General features: G+C 48.6%; 1 protein-coding gene across 5 annotated transcripts in view; it reads right to left on the minus strand.

Moving 5' to 3' along the window:
- Positions 1-7,460: 7,460 nt before the first annotated feature.
- Positions 7,461-23,085, minus strand: part of MXRA7 (matrix remodeling associated 7) — a 29,930-nt gene continuing 14,305 nt past the window's right edge. Inside the window, exons 5-7 of one of the 5 annotated variants that reach the window (XR_007629318.1) lie at positions 21,440-21,477; positions 21,215-21,295; positions 12,581-14,322 (exon numbers count right to left, since the gene is read on the minus strand). Coding sequence is in view for 4 of the 5 variants with exons in the window: in XM_050319155.1 (XP_050175112.1) it covers positions 9,491-9,605 (115 nt within the window). In the remaining variant the exon portion in view is untranslated. Of the gene's footprint in view, positions 9,606-12,580; positions 14,323-21,214; positions 21,296-21,439; positions 21,491-23,085 lie in introns of those variants that run through there. The other 4 variants (XM_050319156.1, XM_050319159.1, XM_050319155.1 and 1 more) reach the window with 4 other exon arrangements.

Raw genomic sequence — 23,085 nt, forward strand, 5'->3', positions numbered from 1 at the left:
CAAAACTAGGTCCACACGGCTCTTTTTGTTCTAGTTTGTGCTCACAAAGAAGGAAAAAGAACTCCTGTCTTCTGGTAGACTTGTTTAGAGAAGGAAAGGTTTGTACAAAGGGGCTTGGATAACACCATGTGCTGTTGACCCCTAGGTTGCCAGGACAGAACCCTGCCATTACCATCACCACATGCTCTCCCACCTTAGGACAACGTGGTGAATCCGTCCTGGGCTCCCAGATCCCACCCAACCCCAAGGACCTGCCTTCCTGTGCCCCCTCAGACTGAGCCAGTCCCTGTGATTGCAGAGGGCAGAATAAAGCCCAACACATTTTGATACCATTAGCAAGAGAGCTTCTGCCTCATCTCTTATTGCAGAAAGGTGAACAGGGACATCAACCCCATCATCACAGGCTTGTCAGTATAAATACCACCAAACTGTCACGCACAGTGCAGATCACTGATGGGTGCAGTATATCCATGTACAAACAAGGATAATCCACCGTTTAGTAAGAAACCATTTGCCACAAAAGGCCATAGGAGGAGCTGACTGTCTGGCAAAGACAGACCTTTGTCATGAAGAAGCCTGGGAACGGATAAGTCAAGACAGAACTTCTGCTGGATGCCAGGATAAAGTAACTGGATGCAGGTCCATCATCTTCTCTGCCTCAAACATTTTAAGAACAGGCTGCTCCAGTGTGGGTCTTCTACAGGGTCACAGATCCTACCAAGAAACCTGCTCCAGTGTGGGCTCTTCTCTCCACAGCTCTGCAGGTCCCTGCCAGGACCTGCTCCAGCATGGGCTTCCCATGGGGTCACAGCCTCCTTCAGGCATCCCCCTGCTCCAGTGGGAGTCTCCTCCATGGGCTGCAAGTAGATCTCTGCACTCCCACTGCCCTCCATGGGCTGCAGGGGCACAGCTGCCTCACCATGGTGAGCTACCCCCGTAGGCCCTCCCCGCTTCCAAAACCGGGCCACATAAACCCCATACAACCCACAAGGATCATCATGTCCAACTCCTGGCCCTGCACAGGAACACTCCAAAAATCCCACCATGTGCCTGGAATCTTTGTCCGAATGCTGCTTGAACTCTGACAGGCTTGGGGTCGTGACCACTTCCCTGAGGAGCCTGTTTCCCACTGCAGCTGTGCTGCCAGCAGTTTCTAAAAAGCAAAGCAAAGGAGGTGTGTAGGACAGAGTGCAATTTCCTCAGGACATTTTAGGGAACCACCTCATCAACCCACTCACAGCACTGCCAATTTAACAGTGCAATTGTAGGGCTGTAGAGACTGTCATGGCCTACACACAAAATGAGGCCCAATGCTCTTGGCTGTTCATGGGCAGCTTGAAAATAGATGGAAGATAAAATTCCTCCCTAAAAACAAGTTTTCAGAATGCCTCTGCTCCTATCTCAAGGTCAGTGGGTTCATACACAGTGGTACTCCCCTTCTTCACTAAGGTCATACAGCTCTATCCTGCCACAAGGACAGCAGATGAGGCACAGGGATCCTTCACTGCAGGACAAAAACACAGCCCACAGAGGACAAAGAACTGGCAAACCCAACCTAAAGTTTTCATGTGGTGCTGCCTGAAATAGAAGTCTTCCTGCTCACGCCAAAAGTCAAACTCCACCACTACAAAGTTGATTTAAGTGTGTGGGTGTGAAAACTTCAGTACAATCTGTACAGAGAAAAGCTGGGGTTCCTATTTTGTCCATCCGGTTTCTGCTGTTCTTTCCACTGCTGCTGTGCAGGTAACACCCTGTGTAACTCATCCACCGGCTTCACATCACAGAGGAAAAACAAACAGAGCATGGAAGAGGAACAGACAATATCTACTCAGACCCATCAGAACTGAAGTGCATAAGCACACAGACAGCCCTTTTAACAAAAAGCCAAAACAAACAGAAAGTTCAGAAACCAACAGGAGTGAGTCTCCCTCCCAGCCATTCTGACCAGATCTTGGAAGTATCCAGAGAGTGTAACTCTTCCACTTGGTAAAAGACGTAGCTCATCAGATGCTGGGACAAGCCTAAGCAGTCAGTCATTCCAGCTCTTTGCAAATCTGTTTCTCCAGGCAGTCTGGTTTACCCACCTAGTCACATCTCCACGATGTCCCTGTTCACTCCAAAGGTCACAGTCATCTCCTTTGCCTGCTGGGCTGTAATGTTTCTCCCCTAAAGTCAAACAGCTGGGTTTGTCAGTGGTGCTTGCTGACATGAAAGGACACGTTCCACATAAACAGAGTGACAGCTAAAGGGAATTCAGGGTGACAGGAGGGATTAAAAAGATCCTGTGCCTCAATGGGGAACCACTCCTGAGTCCAAACAGGTTACAATAAGATGAGAAATTAAGGCATGAATCTGATGCTGTTACTCTTGCTGCATGTATGAAGCACTGGCATCCTCAGAGAGGATACCTCACCATATCAGCCAGCCCTCTGATGGTGGAAGGCACTACAGAGTCAAAGCATCCCCTTTCAGAAGAGTTACCGAACCAATAAGACCATCTTCGCTTACTACAAACTAGCCACTTTCAACACTCCTTTCCCACCCACCCATTTCCTTAAAACCAGCCTCCTGAGTTAATTTCTGCTACCATCAATTATCAGTAGCAGAATTAGAACAAACTGAGTCATAGACAGAGTTTACAGACCAATTTCACAATTTTATTTACAACACAGTACACAGGTTAGCGATTTCCTCTCTGATAAAAAGGATAATACAGTGTTGACAAGGAAGACAAATGACAGAGGCAATGATCCAAGACATCACCTCCTTTGTAAGGATTGCAGTTTTATCTTTATGAGTTATAAAACAAGGCAATAAAGATCAAGACCATTAGAACAATGTCACACAGTAGGAAATACCTCTACCAAGCCAACAAGTATTCACCCCACAGGTAAAAAGAGCTCAACTGCTGGGGGCTGGGGGATCAAGGGAAGTTTTAAGACATGTTAAAAAAAAAGTCCTGGTCCTGCTCAGGAGGATTTGCTCAGAAAATCCGAGTAATTAGCTAAGTTTAGCCAGTCTTAGAAATGCTGTAGAACAGGTGGATCACAACATACAGGATTCGTGAGAGATTTGTGAAGGAGAAAAGGACTGAGCAGATCCTCAATCCTCCCTGAAGCAAACAGCACCTGAAACGTTCCCTCCGAGCTTCGCGGGCCCTCTGTGCTGTTTGCACAAAACAACAGCACCCTCCAGAGGATAAACAGTGCTCGCTCTGCCTCTCCTTTACGAACATGCAGTATGTACGAGCTTTATTCCAGCTGTGAGCGCTGTAGGGCTGTGTTTAGGTTAGCCTTGGGTAAGAAAACATGAGCCATTTTAGAAGAGCAGTAACAAAGAGCTCCAGAAAAAGCCCTGCTTTCTCCTGCCAGGCAGCACTATATCTGTCCAAAGTGTCACCGTTCCTTGCACCAGGGCTGCAACCTCTTCACAGCTACAGAGGAGGAAAAACTGACCCCACTGGAGGTGACCCATCACACCTCACCTTTGGATTTTACCTCGGGGAACAACTGGTTGAACTCACTGGTGGGGCAGTGAGTCCACATGACCCGCACGGAGGAGGCTCCCCCTGCCACGCTTGGCCCAGTCACACAGCCAATTTTGGAGATGTGTTGAGACTGCCTGTGATTCCCCAGGACGATGTCAGATGGCTCTTTCATCTCTTTCTACAGCAGCACCCCCAACAATTCGGTTCAACACCTGAAAAACGTTGCAATCCACGCAGCAGGAAAACAAAATCAATTATCCACTTTCCCTGAGACAAATTAAGAGGAAACAAACTATGCAATATCTCATCTTAATTAGTTTATTGTTCCCAGAGCAATTTAGCAGTTGACAAATGCGAGCAGTACACACCATTCCCAAAAGCTGAGCAAACCATGACTCACTCATTACAGCACATACCTCAGTGACTGCATTCCAAACCTACTTTGGGAATTAAGAAAGTATTTCAGACAGGAGAATTTCCCCTTTAGGGGAAAAAAAAAAAAAAAAAAGAGTGTCTCACAGGTCTCACAGCTATTCCAGAGGTGCTGGCTGGGATCCAGTTACTGGAACAGTAGCTCTATTCAAAGTTTAAAAAAAACAAAACAAAAAAAAAAAAAAACAACCACAGGGACTTCCATGATTTGCTCTGTTCCTGTCCCAGCACAAAGTCAGTTTCAAATCCACAGCACTAGCACTCCATCCTCATCTATCCTACGAATTCTTACCATCCAGTGCTTCTTCCTAACTCATAATCTGAGCTGCTTCACTTGACATTTAGAGAGGGCTCACAAGAAAGGTGACATTCCTGGGCTTTAGTCATATTATGAAAAAGAATAAAAAAAAAAAAACAAAATACCACTCAGTTGCCACAGCCAGAAGGTACGAGACACCACTGTACACTTTCCAACATGTCTGAGGTTATGCTGGTCAGACAGCTTCCAGAGAAATGCAGGTAGAAAAGGCTTCACTAACAAGGGGGTTGTTTTTTATACAGTTCTTATGTTATATTAGAATGTGATTCACCAGTAAAAATGGCAGTAAAGGTGAAGCTGCTTTCTTCCCTATAGGCACCAGACACCACAAGTTTCAGAACTAGTTATTTCATCCCCTAGAGAGAATTAAATTCTCTAAAATGGGTTGTTATCTATATGATTTTTAAACTTTGCTCCCACCATTCTTATGGGAATAAATCCTGATTATTATAAATTAATTCCCTGCCTGGAAACAGTGATTAAGAGACATGAGGGACTGGAGGGGTGAGGCAGGAATGAGTGGGATGTTTTTCAGTGTTGTAACTCTGTTGTAAAGGTGATCTGGAAACTCCTGCTTGTTCTCCTCTTGTGGGTATTAAGTGAGGACTTCTGACTTTGATTCATTCTGAGAAATACCCTCAAGGAATTTATTAAAAAATATTTGACATTGTTTGCAAAAAATCCAAGAACTCTCCTGCACAGCACAGGAGGCAACATAAGATGGAAAATAAAACTTGTGGGTGCAAAAAGCAGGTTTGTGGTGCATATGGGGACACATTCTTTCCCAACTATAACTATTCCCATTTCCTTCCATGGAAAGGACAGTGCAAACCCACCTCCTCACCACCAGATACACCCTAGAGGGTGAAGCACCTGCGAGCACATCACAGAGATCAAGATAAACCAATTCCAGAATCAACCTATGCAAAAACCTCATTTAAATGATCTGTAAAGAATGTCTCCAAACCTGAAATCCCTATCAAAGCTACCTACAGAGCCAGAGGGGAATTCTGCTCACTCTCTCCTTCCCCTACCTTCACCTCCCCCACCTATTGAAGTTCCTTATTCAGATAATTCCAGATTTTTTATAAACCTGGATCTCTGTTTCATGTTCAAAGACTGCTTGAGCTTGAGTGAGGAATGAGAAACATATCTAAGAACACTGAGGATGTAGAGCATTCTCTGATCTACCCAAGATTAAATCGAGACAACACAATCTATTCCTTGTCTGCAGGATCCTGAGTCACTAGATTACATCAGAGTGTGCTTAGGGGGATGTCAGGAACACGGGGAAATAAGAGCATCAGAATAAAAAATACCTTGTTAAATATCTAGGATGAACTGTGATTGCAAACCATCACTGTATCAGTACCAAACATGGATTTAATAAAGAACAGGTTAAACCATCAGTGCACAGGTAGGTGGAGGTGGATGTTTGTCCTCCTGTCAAATCATCTGTCCCTGGGATGAGTTTTCCCACCTTTTGTAAACGTAATTCATGTAGTCAGGTAACTTCTGGTAACTTGCAGGACAGACAATGCTGGACTGAATCCTGTAAGATTCACCCAAACAAAGGAAGATTATTACCACCTGAGTAAAACAAGTACTGTGTAAGATTACATCACCCAAATAAATATGCACTAGGTAGGTGAAGAATATGTGTTAGATAGGTGGGAGTTTCTTATAAGGTGAATATTACTGTATAAAAGAGGTAACTTTTTATCCTTTGGTGTGCTTGACTAGTGGAAACCTCCACCTTGCACGCTGTGCAGAATAAACAGAATAAACAGCGTGCCCTTCAAGCCGAATTATCACTCCCCAGACTGAATTTTTTCACCTTTTGTAAACATAACTGAAGTCGCCAGATAACTTCTGGTAACTTCCACAACAGGAGCTGCTTAATGAAGAAAAGAGCTCTGTGTTTCAAGTAAGATCACATCACCCAAGCAAATATGTATTCGGCGGGCGGGCTCGCGTGAACTTTACTGTATAATAAAGAGGTGACTTTTCACCCCTCGGGCTGCCTGATTCGTGGAGGCGCAATGAGCGGGATGAACAGCGCGTCCTTTCCCAGGCTAGGCTGCGTGTCTGTGTTTAGCGAGCTCCTAAATTCGGGTGCCTCATGGAGCCCCCCAGAGGCCTCACGGAGCCGCCCGGGCCGCCGCCATGGCTGTGAGGGCGGGAGCGGCCCCGCCCCTGACATGGCGGGTTACGGGCGGGGATAATCCCGGCCTGCCGCACGGGGCCCCGCCGGGGACTGGAGTGTGCCATGGCGATCGTCCCTAATTGCCGTGGCAGCGGGGTGCCCCAGCCACGGGGACTCTCCAGTGCCACCCTCCCGTCATGAGGACACTCCAGTGCCGTCGTCCCCTCATGGGACCCCCCCAGTGGCACCGTTCCCTCATGAGGACCCCCCAGTGCTCCTGTCCCCTCATGGGGACTTCCCAGTGCCACCATCCCCTCGTGGAGACCCCCCCAGTGCTGCCATCCCGTTATGAGGACCCTCCAGTGCTGCCGTCCCCTCATGGGGTCCCCCAGTAACACTGTTCCCTCATGGGAACCCCCAGTGCCACCGACCCCTCATGGGGACCCCCCAGTGCCCCCATCCCCTCATGGGATCTCCCAGTGCCACCACTCCTTTGTAGGGACTCCCCAGTGCCACCGATCCCTCATGGGGACCCCCCAGTGCCCCCATCCCCTCATGGGATCTCCCACTGCCACCATTCCTTTGTAGGGACTCCCCAGTGCCACCGATCCCTCATGGGGACTCCCCAGTGTCACCATCCCCTCGAGGAGATACCCCCAGTGCTGCCATCCCCTCATGGGATGCCCCAGTGCCACCACCCATTTATGGGAACCCCCCAGTGCCACCATTCCTTTATGGGGACCCCTCCAGTGCTGACATCCCCTCATGGGACCCCCCAGTAACACTGTTCCCTCATGGGGACTGCCCAGTGCTGCTGGCGGGTGGAACTCGATGGTCTTTAAGGTCCCTCCAACCCAAACCATCTGCAATTCTATGATTCTGTGATTACTGACAGGACAACACCCACCAGGGGAAGATGCTGCTGCTGCAGCCGGTGAAATTTCCTGTATAAATATTGATGAGCCCAGCGGGTAAAGGAGCTCAGAAGCTGCCCAAACAAATACCCCAGGATGTACCCCATGGCTTCAGGTCCCTCCGGGCAGCACCTCCCCACCACCTTCACAGACTCACACGGATGTGTCCAACAGGCTCCTCTTTATTACAGCCTTGCCAATGCACAAAGAGAAAATGTACCATACAAACCCCATGGGCTTCACATCTAGAAACCCCTCTGTTTCGTGTCTTGAGCAGAGGCTTTTTTACTTATCTTAATTTCTTTCTAAATTCGAGCTAGTAAATAACAGATCTTCACCACTGTCCTGTCATCAACAGCATCTAAATATTTTGGTGACACTGCTCAGAACTGGTATGGGCAGGACAGGGTGAATTCCAGCCTTGAATTCTGCCTTATGCAGCATTACCACTGCTGGCATAATGTGAAGCTGAGAAGTTTGAGGAATTTTTCTTTTAATCCCCAGAAATGTTCCTATTCAGAGAAGACATAAATGTAACATAAGAAATACAAAAATATTTTGGAAATAAACTGTAAAGTCTACAAGACAAAGACTAAAAATCAACTAAACCTTAACTCTCCTTTGGTTGCTTTCACAAAGAGCTTTGGAAAAGATCCTACTTTCAGCTTTGAACTAGGGAAAAGTCCCATATACAAACGTTCTACATTTCTCCCTTTGCACAGCTTGACAAAGGAAATCATGTCCACAGCAAGCCAGTGTGATGTTTCACATCATGGGACTCCTTTTCCCACTTCATTCATTCATGTTGAATAAGAAGAGGTAATTTTCAGACATTAAATTTAGATTAAGTCACGACTGGTAGGAAAACCACTGGATCTCATTATAAATATGCCTTGACCTAAGTGAAACAATTAGAGGATAAAATAATTCTTAAAAGTCTAATAGTCTGTTGTTATAGAATATGCTGTAGTGGGAGATAGTGAACAAATAATGAGATATTAGGTTTCTCAGACTCTAAAGGATTACACAAAATAAAGCAAACCTAATCTTTTAAGAGATCATTCCCTAAAACTGGGTCAAAAAATGTTGCCTTCCTTTGTCAGCAGTTATTAAAGCTGAGAAAATCCTTCCTGATAAGAAAGTATTTAACAGGATTTCATAGGAGAGATAAGTACACCAGAAGACATTTAGCTGTAATTAGGAATGCTCATTGATTTACTCTATTCAAACCACCGAGTGTTGGTCAAAACTTGAAAATACTTCGTAAATTCACAGAGATTTCCTAAGTATGTAGTTTCCCACACAATTTTACATTAGAAGAGCAGGATCTGAGGCAGACACAATCATCCTTGTAATAAAGTCAGCCACCTCTTTTTGCTCCTTTTACCAGCGTCAGGAGGCGAAGAGGTGTTCATGTTTCCAGCTTGAAGTTTGCTGCTGCTTCCTCGGGTGTGAAGATGAGCTCAACGAGGTCAGATGGAACCGACTTGGATTTGTTTCAAAAAGACAGCGTGAAGGAGGATGAAGGGTTCCTTCCAAGGAGATGAGAACAGCAACACATCCCTAATCAGAGCACTAATGCCTTGCCTTTGGCTATTTGCTTTCTAACTGGAGGACTGGAAGCCTCTCTGCCAAGAGAGGTTGTGCAGTCTCCGTCTTTGGAGGTTTTCAAGACCCAACAGGATAAACCCCTGAGTAACCCGCCTTGGTCTCATAACTGATGTTGCTTTGAGCAGGAGGCTGGACTACAGACCTCCTTAGAACCCTTCCAACCTCAGTTATTCCGTGGTTCTACTATTTTCATCCATTTTGCATCTAACATCTTTGGCTTTCTTCAGATATCAAACTGATAAAGACTAGGCTTGAAAGTTCATTTGCATAAAGCATGGCCAGAAAAAAGTTGTGAGTTTAACTGCTTTGTATGACTGAGACATGTGACCCAGCCAGAAAGAGGTAAAAAAAAATCTGTGTATGAGATGAAAATAATGTGAGAGGTCTAAAAAAAAAAAAAAAAAAAAGGGGTGAGGAATTACAAGTCCTTTGAAATACATATCACCAGCCTGTATGTGTTTGCTAAACAAACTGGAACTGCAAAATAACTAACGACACATGTTTAAAGCACTACAGCCTGCAGTGTCCTGCATAATAAGGGCCAAAATAGTTTTTGGGCACATCCTCCCCTGGCTGCAAGGTTATATATCGTACAGTCTAAGCTGCTCCTTCATGTCTCCTTCAGACATCTCTCCAAACGTGTCACTTTTTTCCTTCATCAGTGTGAAGATGGCAGCCAGCTGCTCTCTCTGAACCCTGTCAAGAAGAAAAGGAGAAGTAGGAATAGCTGGTCCCCAGAAGGCACTTGGAGCAAGAACACCATGGTCAAATGAAACACGGAGCCAAACGCAGGTCACTGCACAAGCCTTACTGGCTGCAGGAAATCTGCCCATGTGAGATAAGACAGAGAGAGCCTCTGGTTCTCCTTCCTCCCCTTTCCCATCTGTCTCATCATCCTGCACATCTCTCTGCAGTTCTTTCAATATGGAGATAAACCAGACTGCTTTAACACTAGCTTTGGAGTTCCTTAGGGTTTATCTATGCTCAGAGTTTCAAGGTAACTTGACATGTGGAATTTCATAAGACCCAATTTAGCAGACTCCACAACGAACCTGGATTAAGATTCAACAGCACGGTGTCCTTTCATTCTGTAATGACAGGATGTAGATACAGAGTAATTCAGGAGTAGCTATTAAATTAGAAATGCATATCCCACCTTAAAACTAGAGACCAGTCTACCTCTCAGTGTGGACATGACTTTAATCAGCCACTGGAAGACAAGATCACAGATAGGAATTTGCTTTAATTCGAGTTTGCCTGCTAGTGGGAAATGGTGAGATGGACCCAGGTAGCCAGTCCAGCAATGAGGTGACCCCAGGGTGGGCAGAGGCTGACCAGTGGACCACCCAGATTTCCTTAGTGGATGATTAACACCCTTTTCCTCATAGCAGAGGATATCTTGATTTTTCCCTACCTTGAAGCAGTTAAGCATTGTAACAAAGATTGGTATCTGTGACAGGGCTTTATTTGGGGAAGCTTTACAGGAGGGCTTATACTGGTCATACACCTACTGGTCATCATTGAGGGATACAGGAGGGTGGGCAGCACAGGAGTGTCATTTGCTCACAGGTATCTCATGAACTGATGTAACTGTCTACAAAATCCTCTTTTGGGTCAAAATGATAGTGCACGTGGCTCCAGGCAGGGCTGGCTGTGGACTAGTACGTTCTCACTGCTGGACTCCAACCTGACTGGGGTCAGATTGCTGGATTGCCCAACATGTCTTTTACCTGACTCTCCTGTGTGAGGTTAAAAGAACTCACGAGGTTGTGGTGCTTTCTGGCTGTAACAAGGGAGAAGCTTTCTCTCACGTTCTATTACTTCAAGGCTCATTTTGCCTCTGCATGAGTGGAGGGCCAGAATTCAGTGACAGCTCAGAGCACAGATCTGCCACAATCCCAGCTCCTCCTGCTTGTTTAGCATCTTTAGACTTCCCGTGGGCTAGAAAGACAGAATCTGGCTTTTGCTTCCACATGGTCATCCTGTCAACAGTCCTCCTTCCTGCCACAGCCAACTTCCCACATAGGACTTTAAACCATTTAATTAATCCATTTAAATGCACGCCACTAGATAACCTGGGGTAGTCTTCCTGCAAGGCCAGTGTGGACAAGCTATCAGCTGTTCCAGTAACAGGAGGGGCAGTAATAACTATTGACAGGCAAACCCAGGACACAGTCTTTGCTTGGAAGAAAGGACAGCATCAACCCACCAGCAGCAACCACCCCATGAACAAGATCAGTGGGAGGAGATAGAGGAACCTTTTTCACGTGCTGAACTCCTGCTCTGCGTTTTGCCCTCTCCTGGGCAAAGCCCCAGCAGAAGCAGAAACAACAGCCTGTCCTCTCAGCACTGCTGAAGCAAACAGGGCAGGAAAGAAGCAGATCCTGGCTAAAGCAAGCTCGTTTGCCAGTGCTTTTCTATTCCAATTAAAATGCAGAGGTCCTGAGGCCAAACGTATCCCGATAATGAGGTGGGATTTTCAGTTACGAAAGCCTGGATTTGTCTGTCTCTTCTGTAACGTTTTGTGCTCACATGAAAAGCATCCAGCGGCCCTTTCCAGACGAGAGGAAGGGAAGCGGGGTCGTTAGTGATCAATATTTTATTTTAGATCACCGCTGGGCACCAGAGGGCACGTTGCCAGTCTGGTGTGGAGAAATTCGATACACAGCCTGGCCTCCCGTGTCTGCAGTGCACGCCAGCTGGGGGTGCTCCACGCAGGTCTGCATCCCTCACTCATTATTTCACAGACATTAACGCTGCAGAAACCTCCCCAAAGGCCTGTTTCTTTGTCTCCAAAACCAGGATCACAGACAATATTTGCTCTACTCTTTTTAAGCACAACATCAATGCGTTCTGGCTCTCCCCTCAACTTTAAATATCATGACTGCGCGTTTGAAAAGCAGAAAAAAGAGCTGCTGCCTCTGTTACTTCTCTGTGCTACATAATCTACAACAAAGGGACGGCAAAACAAAGATAAAGAGAGAAAAGAGCCTGGGAAGGAAGAGTAAGGCATCACAAACATGAAACTGTGTTCAAAGAGGAGCTTCTCCTATCAAAGGCAACCTTGCAAAACAACTTTGTAGTGCTCCGGCTTGGTTTTGTTTGGGTTTTTTTAACGAGCTCAGATCAAACCTACCCTGTCCACCAGTAAAATCATCCTCTCTTCCCGTAAGTGCTGCCCTCAAAACTACTTAGATTCAGGAAGTCAAACAGGATTTTTACTTATTGCTGACAAAATAGATTAATTAAGGATTTTCAAAGCAGCCTAATTCTTCTTGATAGGCAATTGAATTTGCATACTTAGCTCCCCTGGGCTCTTTATAGACATTTCAGTCCAAGTCTTTCTCAGCTAACTGGAGGTTTGGAGCAGTGAGCCACAGGTTTATTAGAGAGCTCCATTTCAAAAACTGCTTGGCACCCATGTCCACAGCACCTGAAATCCTGGGCAGAGCTCTGCATTGAGAATTGCTCTGCAGACAAACAAGACCAGAATCCTGCTGCAACTGTGCTGCTCCAGCAGAAATAAGGTAATATACCCAATTTCCCCCCAATCTGTGGTAAAATAGGAGGGCAAGAGTGCACCTGTAACCTAAACCCCAGATTTTCAACACAAACCTCTGGAGAAAGAAGTTACAAGCTGCTGGAGGCAGGGAGAACAAGCACAAACCAAATAAACTATTCAAAGGTTTATTGGACCAAACAAAGGCAATTTTTACAGATTCAAGCCACTAGAATTACAGTCCTTTGTATAAGAGCCACCATCAGATACAAAACGAACAAACAAAACAAACAAAAGTAAAAAATACCCAGACAGCCATTGGAGTTGAAGAAATAGGTTGGCTTGCTGCCACTAGCAAAAAAATCTGGACTCAACTATAGACTTTGCTGGATGTACATATTGCCATGTAACTTAAACACAACGTATATAAGGCATTCTTTGCATAGTTGGGTGCTCGGGACACAGTCAGCCAGCCAGCACCGAGGGGAGACAGTGGCTGTACCAGCGGGATGTTGAAGCAGAGGGTCCAGATGTGCCTAAATTCATATGCAAACCACTGAATACGCTTGCAGTTGTCGGCTGGGAAGGGGCAGCCCAGCCTCTTCTAAAGCTGAAGCCTCCTGCTGTTCTTTAAATGAGCCCTTTTATTAAGAGTCTGCCAACCCCAGGCGCTGGAAAGGACAACTGTGTACAAGGTTTCAAGTATTGTCTGCATAGGAATTAAAAAGGGGGGGGGGAGGGGAAAGCAGCCTGTTGGGTTTCTGATATGTTTGCAGCATTAGCCAAGAGGCCGTTGTGAAAGAGGAGCTTTGAAGGACACATCCCCACCCAGCCTGGTGTTTCTACAACACCACTAGAGGACTTAGACCCTCTTCTGTCTCTCACAAACCAGCTGGGTTTGATTTAAAACCTGCCATGTCTGAAGCAGGAATATGTGCCCAGCCAAATGGATCTGCTGTACGTGACAGCGCCGGGGGGCAATGCAGAACTCTGGCTCCCATGGACAAGCCACAGGGCTACCAAGAGAAGAGGGCACTGGAACAGCAAGCAGGCAGGTAGAGAAATGGGAAATGTGCCTCTCTCAGGACCCCCACTATCTGATCCTGAGCCAGAGGAAACCCCTGGTGCCATAGCTACCTTCTTGGGCCTCTCCTCTTGGGAACTGGAGTAGGGAAAAGTGAGGATCAAGATATTTACAGCAGCCAAAGCGTGGTCTCCTAAACCTCTGCCACAAACAGAACAGCTAAACTATCAATCTTCAGCACTTCCCAAGTCTCCTGAACACCTACAGAATCAGGTCTCTGCTAAAATAACTACAGAAGCAAGATTTGAGTCAGTCCAGTCTGCCATACCTCACGTGGACCCCCCTTTGTCCCTCCACCCCTCAGAGTAAAGCAGCTTTGTACAACTTGTGAAATCACAGGGAGTTCCCACCCCCAGAAATAAAGAGGAGTTTGGCCCCAGGACAAAACAACTTGAGAGTCTGGTACAAGGTCCAGGCTGGTCTGGGAGAAGAGCTATGGTTTGTCTACCCCAGGAAAGGAACAACACAGATTTCATGGCCTAATACATGGTAACAAACACAACAGACTCGCTGCATATTTAGTGTTCACTTCGGGTTCTGTTTGGGGGAGAGGGAGGAAAGATTCATCCCACCCCCCAGACACAACTCAAGTCACTGCTTGGGCCCAGCCCCAGTCCATGGAGCCACACAACAGGATCTCCTCAACCTTGACACCATGGGAGTTTTTGAAGAACTCAACTTCAGACCAAGAGGGGATCCCAAGTTTTGAGGGTTTATGGATTTCTCTTATGGGCGTGTTTGGTTGGTTTTGGTATTTCTCTCAAGCCTTTAAGGATGCCAAGGGATGCCTTTAGGAGGAGGCTAGGGACAACTTCATATAGTCTTCAGGTCTGCAAAGAGAAACAGGGAGAGAAATCATTTCAGTCATTTCACCCCTCAGGTTGGTTCATTATTATTCACATAAACGAGCAGGGGGAACACTCAGTGTTTGTGTGTGTTGGGGGGAAGGCAAGGCAACTTCCCCCCTCAGGGCAGAACAAGCCACTGTTTGCAAACATCATGTCTCTAAGAAGGATTTTGCTTCAAAGTCACCTGCAGCAGGATAGTTGAAACCCAGTGAGAAGTGTAAATCCTCTTGTTCTGGCACCAAACTAAGTTACAGCCCTCCTGACCTACTAATGAGAGCTGGAGAGGCCCAACTAATGGGAAGCTTTCATTAGCTCCAGGGGTTACTGCCTCACCGTCCTGTGCAGAGCCTCCCTGGGCTGCTGGCGCCCTTGTCCAGCCCACATTCCTCTTCCCACCTGCAGCCATATGAGCTGGGAACAAGTACCAGTTTCTCAAGGCAGTGTCGTCCCTTCTCAATCTTCCTACGGATGTGTCGGTTCAAGGGAAGGAGGTAAAAACCCCAGGCTCCCTCCTTCCTTTTGTTGGGAAGCTCTCTCAGTATCCCAGGGAAGAAGGGTGAGATGATTAGATGTGTTTTATGAATGGGGACATCCAGGCACTCGCTCAAGGTCTTGCAGCATGTTGTTGACAGAACCAGGGCTAGAAAATGTGGTCTCAGCTTGAACCTTTCACTCTGCCCTTGCTGCCCCAGCGCCTCTCATGGATCAACCCTCCACAGCAGGGAACACCTGACAGAAGGCTGGGTGGCTGCCCACGGACAGAGACCTGCACTGAGGTGGAGTGAAGCTACAACACACGTTACCTGGGCACTTACAAACACACACAGATGCACTCCAGCCTAATTCCTCCTGAATTCAGTCGGGTCCATTGTCCATAACACCTGAACCTCATTTAAAAGTCCCCTACTCCTGCCATCCACCAAGTAACAGCCTCACTTCTTCCTCTCTTCTTCTGCAAAACCTTCCCTTCTCCAGCAGCCTCGCCAGCACAGCCAGTGACCCGGATCCCAGGCGAAGCGTCACGTGGGACCGCAGTTCCTCCAGCGACGTTGCAGGGGCTCGGTGGCCACACCATTAGGACAAAGAAAGGAAATTCTCCGGGGGGGATAATCGCTCCGCGGGATCCGCGGTGCCGACGAGCGGATCATCCCGCTCAAGTCACGCAAGCGTAATCAGATTTCACGTGTGAGGGCATAAGCTCGTTGCCACGGGGGCCCAGGAGGGGAGGTCCCCTCCAGCCCGCCGCAGTTGGAGCAGGGAGGGATGGAGGACATCAGAGCGTCTCCCCTCACAGGAATACTCACCTCCAGCACAGCGCCAGGCTGGCAGCTGGGGTGAGAAGACCTCAAAACAAGCATGGCCTCAATGGAGGATGTCCATCAGAGCCATAAATTTCCACCTGCACAACAGGGATACCCCTTTCTGCTCCTGGAGAAAGCTGTGAGGGGGATTAGACTAAAGAGCACAAGGCAGCCCCTCACTGGCACATTGGGGCCATACAACCCCCTAGGCTGAGAAGTTCTGGCATTGCTGCCACAGAACCTGAAAGTCTTAATTAGCTTGGGATGGAGGCTCAGAGATTTGAGCCACTGCTTATCCTTGGCTCTTCCCTCCTTTCCATTCTCCTTGGATCTGGATGCTTTCCCACAGCAGCACATCAATTCAAACCAGGTTAGGGTCTTCTTTTGCCTTTCTTCAGATATAGATTATCCAAATATCTCTGCTCTGGCCCACGCTCAGGCCCAAGTCACTGAATCGTATGATCCATCAGCTGGACATGGTTCTGTGCAAGGAACAGCTGGAGAACAAGTAGCCCAGATAAAAGCAGGTCCTGGAATATGAGGGTGGCTCAGGGACTGAAGATCTCAAAGACCACGCTTTTCCTGAAGCATGGAAACTGTGTGTCCTTCTAGTGGCATCAGAAGCATTCCCCACACTCCAGCTCAGCCATGGCACTGGCACAGGGGTTCTTGCTTTTGAGAGCAGACAGCACCCCAGCACTGACAAGCTGGCATTCCCATGTGCATTTACCTCGTGTGTGCAAAAGTCTGCAGCAGGTCAGGAAATCCTGTATCCTCTTCCATGACCTATAGCTTTCTAAAGGAGTCCTGAGTCACTCTGAGAAGATCCCACAGCATCTTGCTGTAACCACCTCTGGCATTTGCCCTTTCTGGAAGTTTCACTCAAAAAGCTGATTTTCAGAAGAATGGAGCATTCCCAACTCCTTTCCCTGGCTTAGCTTGTCAGGACCATCAGTTGTCTGAAATCCTGGTAATCTGGCTCCAGACTCTTCTCACTCCAAACAAACTAGGACTGACCCTTGAGGATCAAGATCAAGTGAAGAAAGGCCCTGAGTGCTGGGCAGACCTGGCAATGGGTGGTCAAGCTCTCCCCAGGCAGTTCTCTCCCATCTCACTGCTGGGGTTGGTCCCATCATCCCTGTCTCTGTTTCTTTACCATGGGGACAGCTACCATCTCATTTCTGGTAGTGATCATAACCCAGTCTTCTCCAGGATCAAGATATCACAGGAAGAATATGAGGAATGGCATATTAAATCTAAGTTTTCCTGGTGGTCCCATAAACGTGGGCCAGTTGCTTCAGCCAATCAGTAAAAGACAGAGAGAGGATTTAAATGCAGAACAGGGAGACAGTGCTTAGACAAGAGAAGAGTGGGAGAGTGGGAAGTATCAAAAGGAGCTTCTATCAACACAAATCTGATATTCCTCCAGTGGGACTTCCAGAGAAGTTGAAAGGTGAACTGGACATTGGAAAATACCTCAGGAACACCACTGGGGGCTGCCGGAGCTGGTATGACCAGGGAGCACAAGTCCCAGAGCCATTAGGACAGGGGCTGATGAGGAGTCAGTGGGGTCAGGGGCTGTGTCTCCCCCAGAGCAGACCTTGCCCACCACCGTTTCAAGGCAGAAGCCTCCCACATTTCCCAGCCACAGCCAAGAAGGCCAGAGCACAGCCAGGAAGGTGGCTCAGGCTCCTGACCAGCTCAGCCAGGAGGCCATGACCACATCCAACCATCATGTGCCCATTCCCTTGCAACACTCCTGACCCCCCCAGCCAACACCAGAGCAGTGGGAAAAGCCATGGATGAGCCAGCCTGCATTTTCCTCCGGTGTTTGTACTCCAGCTCACTGCCTACCAGTTTGCTCCCAGCCCGGTGTGACAGCCCGATTTCCCGCAGCCCTCAGTCTCTCCTGGCTGCAGGGGAGCTGCAGGGCAGGCAGAGCCAGGCTCCCAGTGAATTAGCAGGCAGACAACAGCCAGCTGCCCATGCTGCACGGGGTTAAGCAGAAGCAGATGAAGACAAGTTGTGAGCGCTGGGTGAGGGAGACACAGAGAAGCAGCCACAAGCTACAACAATTCAGGACCTGAGCCAGAAGAAAACACCCAGGAGCTCCAGCAGAGTTGCTGTCTGAACTCAAATCTCATACCAAGGCAGGGTCAGAGACTCTCACGCTGCAAAGCCTATGGGGGAGTTTGCAAAGGTTTCCTCTCTGGGACAGGAGGAGGAGAAGGGGAAGGGGCTTCCTGGCCTCCCTTTCCCTGGCTTTCCAAGGAGGGCATCCTGAGTTGCTCACTTTTTAAAGCTGCTGGGGATTCATGACTCAGTCAGGACTATAAATAGGGGCCAGAGCTCAATCCATCGACATCTCGTAGGTCAGAGGACATTTTCCCTGGGGATATGGTGTAGGCAGGGAACAGCACCAGGCCACCAGCAGACTCCCTCCTCATACAAGTGGAGCTTGGGATCTATGGAGGGAGCGTCAGAGCAGGGGGACCTCAGCAGGGACCCCCAAACACACAGTGCCCTTTCCTACAAGAGGCAGGTGGGAAGGAAACTCCTCATGCACGGGGTGTTTTGTGGCTGAAAGCAGCCTTGCCCATGGTGGGGCCATCCCCGTGGCTGGTGGCTGCATGAAGCAGTGGCCAGCCTGACCTGCAGAGTCCCACAGCCCTGGGCTCTGCAGTCCCTCGCTGCTCCCTTCCCCTTGCTGCTGCTCCTCTTCCCTCAGCTCGGGACAACTATCGTGCTGCAGAAGATGAGAAGCAAACAAATAATAAAACCCCAAACTTACCAGCTCCCCTCATCCAAAAGAAGCACCATGCTGGACAGGACAGGACAGGACAACAAAGCCACTGGGTAAGGGGAAGGTTAGCAAAGAGAAAGAAGGAGAGAGAGGCCCAGATTTCATGCCACACAGAGAGGGGAGCAAGCAAGCGAGCCAGGGTTATGTGATGGCAATGCAGGGGGTGGACAGGGACAGATGCCAATGGACAGCTCTCCCGAAATGCAGCCTCCTCCAGCCCTGTCCACCCACTTATTTTTGGAGGGCCAGTAGTGGAGATGTTTGAAATAGGTCGAGGTCTGTCAACACAGTCATTAAACCCCTGCAGCTGCTTCCTGCCCTTTTGTGCTCCAGAGTTGTCATCACCAGCATTGTCTCATTCAAAAATGAACTTCAGCATGGTCGTCCCTCAAGCCACAGCTGCGTCCCCACTTTGATCCAGGATGTCTGGCAGAGCAGGGCATGGTCTCTCCTCTCTGCCATTCCCTGGAGCCAGGGTCTGCCCAGGGCACCCTGCCTTGCTGAAACTCCAGGACCCAAGCCCAGTTTTATTCAGTGCCTTGTAACCAAGAGGCACTCTGAACCCAGCTGAGGAGGAGACAGGTTTCCATCGCTAAGCTACCACCAAGAAAAGGGATGAGCATGAGATTTACAGCCATCCAATTCCCCTTGCATGAATCCAAACTTGCAGTTGAACCCTAGGCTTAAACCCAGTCTGTGTTAAAGCAGCGTCACCTCAACCCAGCCATGGCTGGCCAGGAAGTGAGAAGGGAGGATTGAGAGGCGGGAGGAGAGTTTGCTCCTAGAATGGGTCACCTGGCTGTGGGAACTGAACCCATTAGCCAGGGAAACTGGGCAGCCATCCCTACCTTCTCTTTGGTCCTACAGAGGCTGACTGTGGTCTGGGGGATCACTGCTCCATCCATGAGTGCCCCTGCCAACAGCAGAGCCTGTTTGGTGCCAATCACTGACACCCTGTCCAAGGGGTCTGTAACAGTGCCCTAGCCAAGGCCCCATGGGACAACTTCTGGCTCTTCACTCCCACCTCTCCCTCAATGCCCAGAAACAAGACAGAGGACAGAGAGGTGAGACCTTTCCACAGCCTGTCAGTTGGGATCTGCTCTCCTTGCTCCAGCCAACACACCTGGACAAGAGTGACAAGGACAGAGCACAGACAGCTCAAACCCTCGGCACCACCGGGGTCAACCAGGGCTTGGCTGGGACCTGCTCTGCCTCGTGGAAAGAGTGAACTGAAAGCAGAGACCCAAGGGGATGGTTTCTCCTCATTGTTTTCTCTTTTACTATGAGTAGAGCCTTGTTGCAGCTGTCAACACTCAGCAGAGTCCTGACCATACTCATTTCTAACTAAAAAAAAAACAACCACTAACCTCCTTCAACCTTAAGGGAGGTTTCAAGAGCAGCTGGCAGCGACCATTCCAATCTATCCATGAGGCCCAGGCCCTGAAGGCACACTGGGGAGCCCTTCCTCTTGTTCCCTCACCCACATGAGGTGCCCAGCCAGGACAGCAATACCCAACAGCCAGCACTTGGGGGATGTGTGTCACACCTACACCCTCAGCCCTGCCTGGGCAGGGGCAGCTGCACCACCACAGCTCATCTTTCCTGAACTAGAGCATTGCACCATGGCAGCTACAGTTGGCAACAGATGGCCAAAAGCCTCAGGTGCAGAAGAGAAGGATTAGGGAAATACACTGAGCTGCCTTGACCAAGGGCTGCATCCTTCCCCTGCACTCTTCCCCTTCCTGCCCAGACTGTTTTTCTCCCCCAGGGGAGCAAAGGCTTCGTGCTTCTGTTCTAGAAGTACTGGTGACCCACCAGGTGTGATCAAGCCCAGCCACCACCCCAGCAGATATATTTGCCAACAGGATTTACTATTCTCCTCCCTCACTGAACACTCCCTTTATTTTTTAAGACTGAAGTCACCAGAAGCAGGAAGTTGCATCACTCAGTAAAGGTCACATTCCTTCCCCTTTAAGTCCAGATTTAGCACCAGTTTGAAACCACAAGACTCAAGTGAATACCAGGGAGGACAACCACAACTTCTGCAGGGATGCAGGTTAGAACAGAAGTGGGTTTTTTGGTTAAATAGACAAATCTACTGCATGTCCATCCTCTCCTGTCTGAAATCCTACAGCTCCTCCTAGAACAGACAAGGAATACTTTCAATGGCATCTCCAAAAAACAAAGGGTCCCAAAATTCAGACTTGTAGTCTACTGGTCAACACATTAAGTAGCCTTGAGGGAATCTGGGAGTACCACTTGCATTCTTGGAATGTTGCTTACAAGATGCTTCACATGGGAACCTGTTGGTCTGTGGGAAAACTGGAGGAGTGGCAGGGCTAAAAGCAAACACTAAACCTGTTTCAACTTTGGTAACACACCTTAGGACTAACCACCCAGTCAGCAGCCCAGATTTTCTCAATCAGTAAAAGGAAGTGGTTGTGGGATATCCAACTTCAGGCATCCAAGATGGAAGAGGTGATCATCCCAATGTGAGAGCCCTCATTCCCCCTGGAGCGCTCATGGAAAGTGAGGTGGAAGCAGAGAGGAGCAGACTCATTAATCTGTTATGAGGAGGGAAGGGGAGGGACATGGGGAGGGAGGTGTGACAAGCAATCAACTGCAGCTCAGAAACAAACCCTCCCCTAGGAAATAAGACCCCAAACCAAAACAAAGCAAAAAAACCCAAAAACCAAACAAACCACCAAACCAAGACATGAGCAGATGTTACCAGTGGTACCACTACTTCTAAGTAGCAGCATTTCCTTACCAAAAAGATTTGCAAGAATGTTTGTGGCCGAGGACCTAAGGTACTTGCTACAGAGATGTGAGATCAGAGGTCAGCTCAATCCTGCAACATAAAGGCGGCAAACCTGGGTCACGGCAGGTCGGCAGCACAGTCGGGGTGCATGGAATGGGGGAGAGGGATGGAAGGACAAGGAGAAGGGTGCAGGACAAGGCTGAGCCACTGCGCTCAGCTCGCCCAGGAGCTTACCTGGCAGCAGCCCTGCCCCCTTGCACCGCCTGCGAGGCCTGCAATGAAAAGCTGCTGATGCCGCAGTGAAGATTTGAGGGGGGGAAAAGTAAGCCAGCGACAAAGCAAGACAAAAAAAAAATTCACAAAGCTGCCTTAAAGAAATGAACAACACAAATATGGAAGAGAAGAAAACAAAGGAGCAGTAGGAAAAACACATCTGCCAGTTGGTCCCCAGCGTGGAAGGCTGTCGAGAGCCTCCAAGGGACCCGAAGCCCAGGCACTGTCCATCAGTTCTAGGTGCACTGTCCTGCCCTGGGAATGCTCCAAACAGACATGAGAAGCGATGCCTGGGAGATGCTGTGTGTCCAGGACACGTCCATCACCCCCTGGAGCCTGCTGCACAGTCCTGAGTACGAAACCCCTATCCCACTGCTGTCCATAGGCAATGTCCCCCCAGTGTCCCCAGGTGACATTTGTTGCCACAGAGGAACCAGCCAAAGGACCTGCAGGACTTCTGGCCCTGGAAACCTGAGCAGTCACTGCTCAGCTGGTTTGGATGGAGCTGCTGGTGCAAAGAGTTTGAATTTGCCAGCTGCAGGTATGCTTTTCCACTGGTGTTTAGCAGGATTCTGAAAAGCAATTCCCATTGAGCCCCATGGGTGTCTCTGACCTTCACTCAGTTCATTCCACCACCACCCTCCAGGATGAAAAATACAATGACAAGTAACAGCCCTGCTCAGTGTTTTATAGGGTGGGGGCTTCAGGCACAATAAAGATATAACAAAAGAAAGAAAACAAACAATTTTTTCCTGATGGTACCAATGCAGAATCATTTCTGCTGCTGGCCATGGAGCAGGGCAGGTCTCTGGATTTACTCTGCCTACCACAATACCCTGCTCATAACACAGAGATAAATTCAGCCAGCCCAGCTGCTGGAATCATAGAGACGATTCCCAGAGCCTCGAGGCAAGGCAGGACATGCCTGAGCCAGGGGAGAAGTGTGATCCCCTCATCTTTGCCTTCTCCACTGCTCTCAAGTTTCCTCTTGGTTCTTTACACCTCACCAGCTGTGATGGTACTTGGACCATGATAGGACAGGCAAGGGATGACAAATGCCCCTAAATCATTCTGGGAGATGCACACCACTGGGAGGAGAATTGAGTCCAACAGCCCTTGTTGAGCCACCACAGGGAAATCAGTTCCTTGGAGTTCACCCAAGAGGGAAGGGGTGTGAGCTGCAGACATCTGTAAGGGAGCAGCCTGCCACAGAGCCCTCAGCTGTGGGGTTATTCCCTTGTACAGGCTGGGAAATCTTGAGCTAGAAAGCTTGGTTTCTGTAACAGGACAGGTTCTTCCTTTCTTCACAGAGGGCTCAGGAGGACACTTCAGGAAAGAAAAAGTAAGACATGGACAATCCTCCATCTCTACCTGGCCCACTACATGGCAAACCCTCATCACTTCCAGCTGTGAGGAGACAGCCCTGGGTATGGACACTTCCAGTGTCAGCCCCATCTCAGGGAGCTCTAAAGCCTCACACTCACTCACTTTGCTCCAGTATTTCTGAGCTGTGCTCATGTCCTTGGTTTGGAGAACACCCACAGGGCAAAGGCAAGGGAAGTAGCTACAGATCGGGTCCTCAACAGATATATATCAACACAGTACTA

The sequence above is a fragment of the Myiozetetes cayanensis genome, unplaced genomic scaffold (genome assembly GCF_022539395.1).
Source record: "Myiozetetes cayanensis isolate MyiCay16 unplaced genomic scaffold, myiCay2020 scf22, whole genome shotgun sequence".
Taxonomy (NCBI): domain Eukaryota; kingdom Metazoa; phylum Chordata; class Aves; order Passeriformes; family Tyrannidae; genus Myiozetetes; species Myiozetetes cayanensis.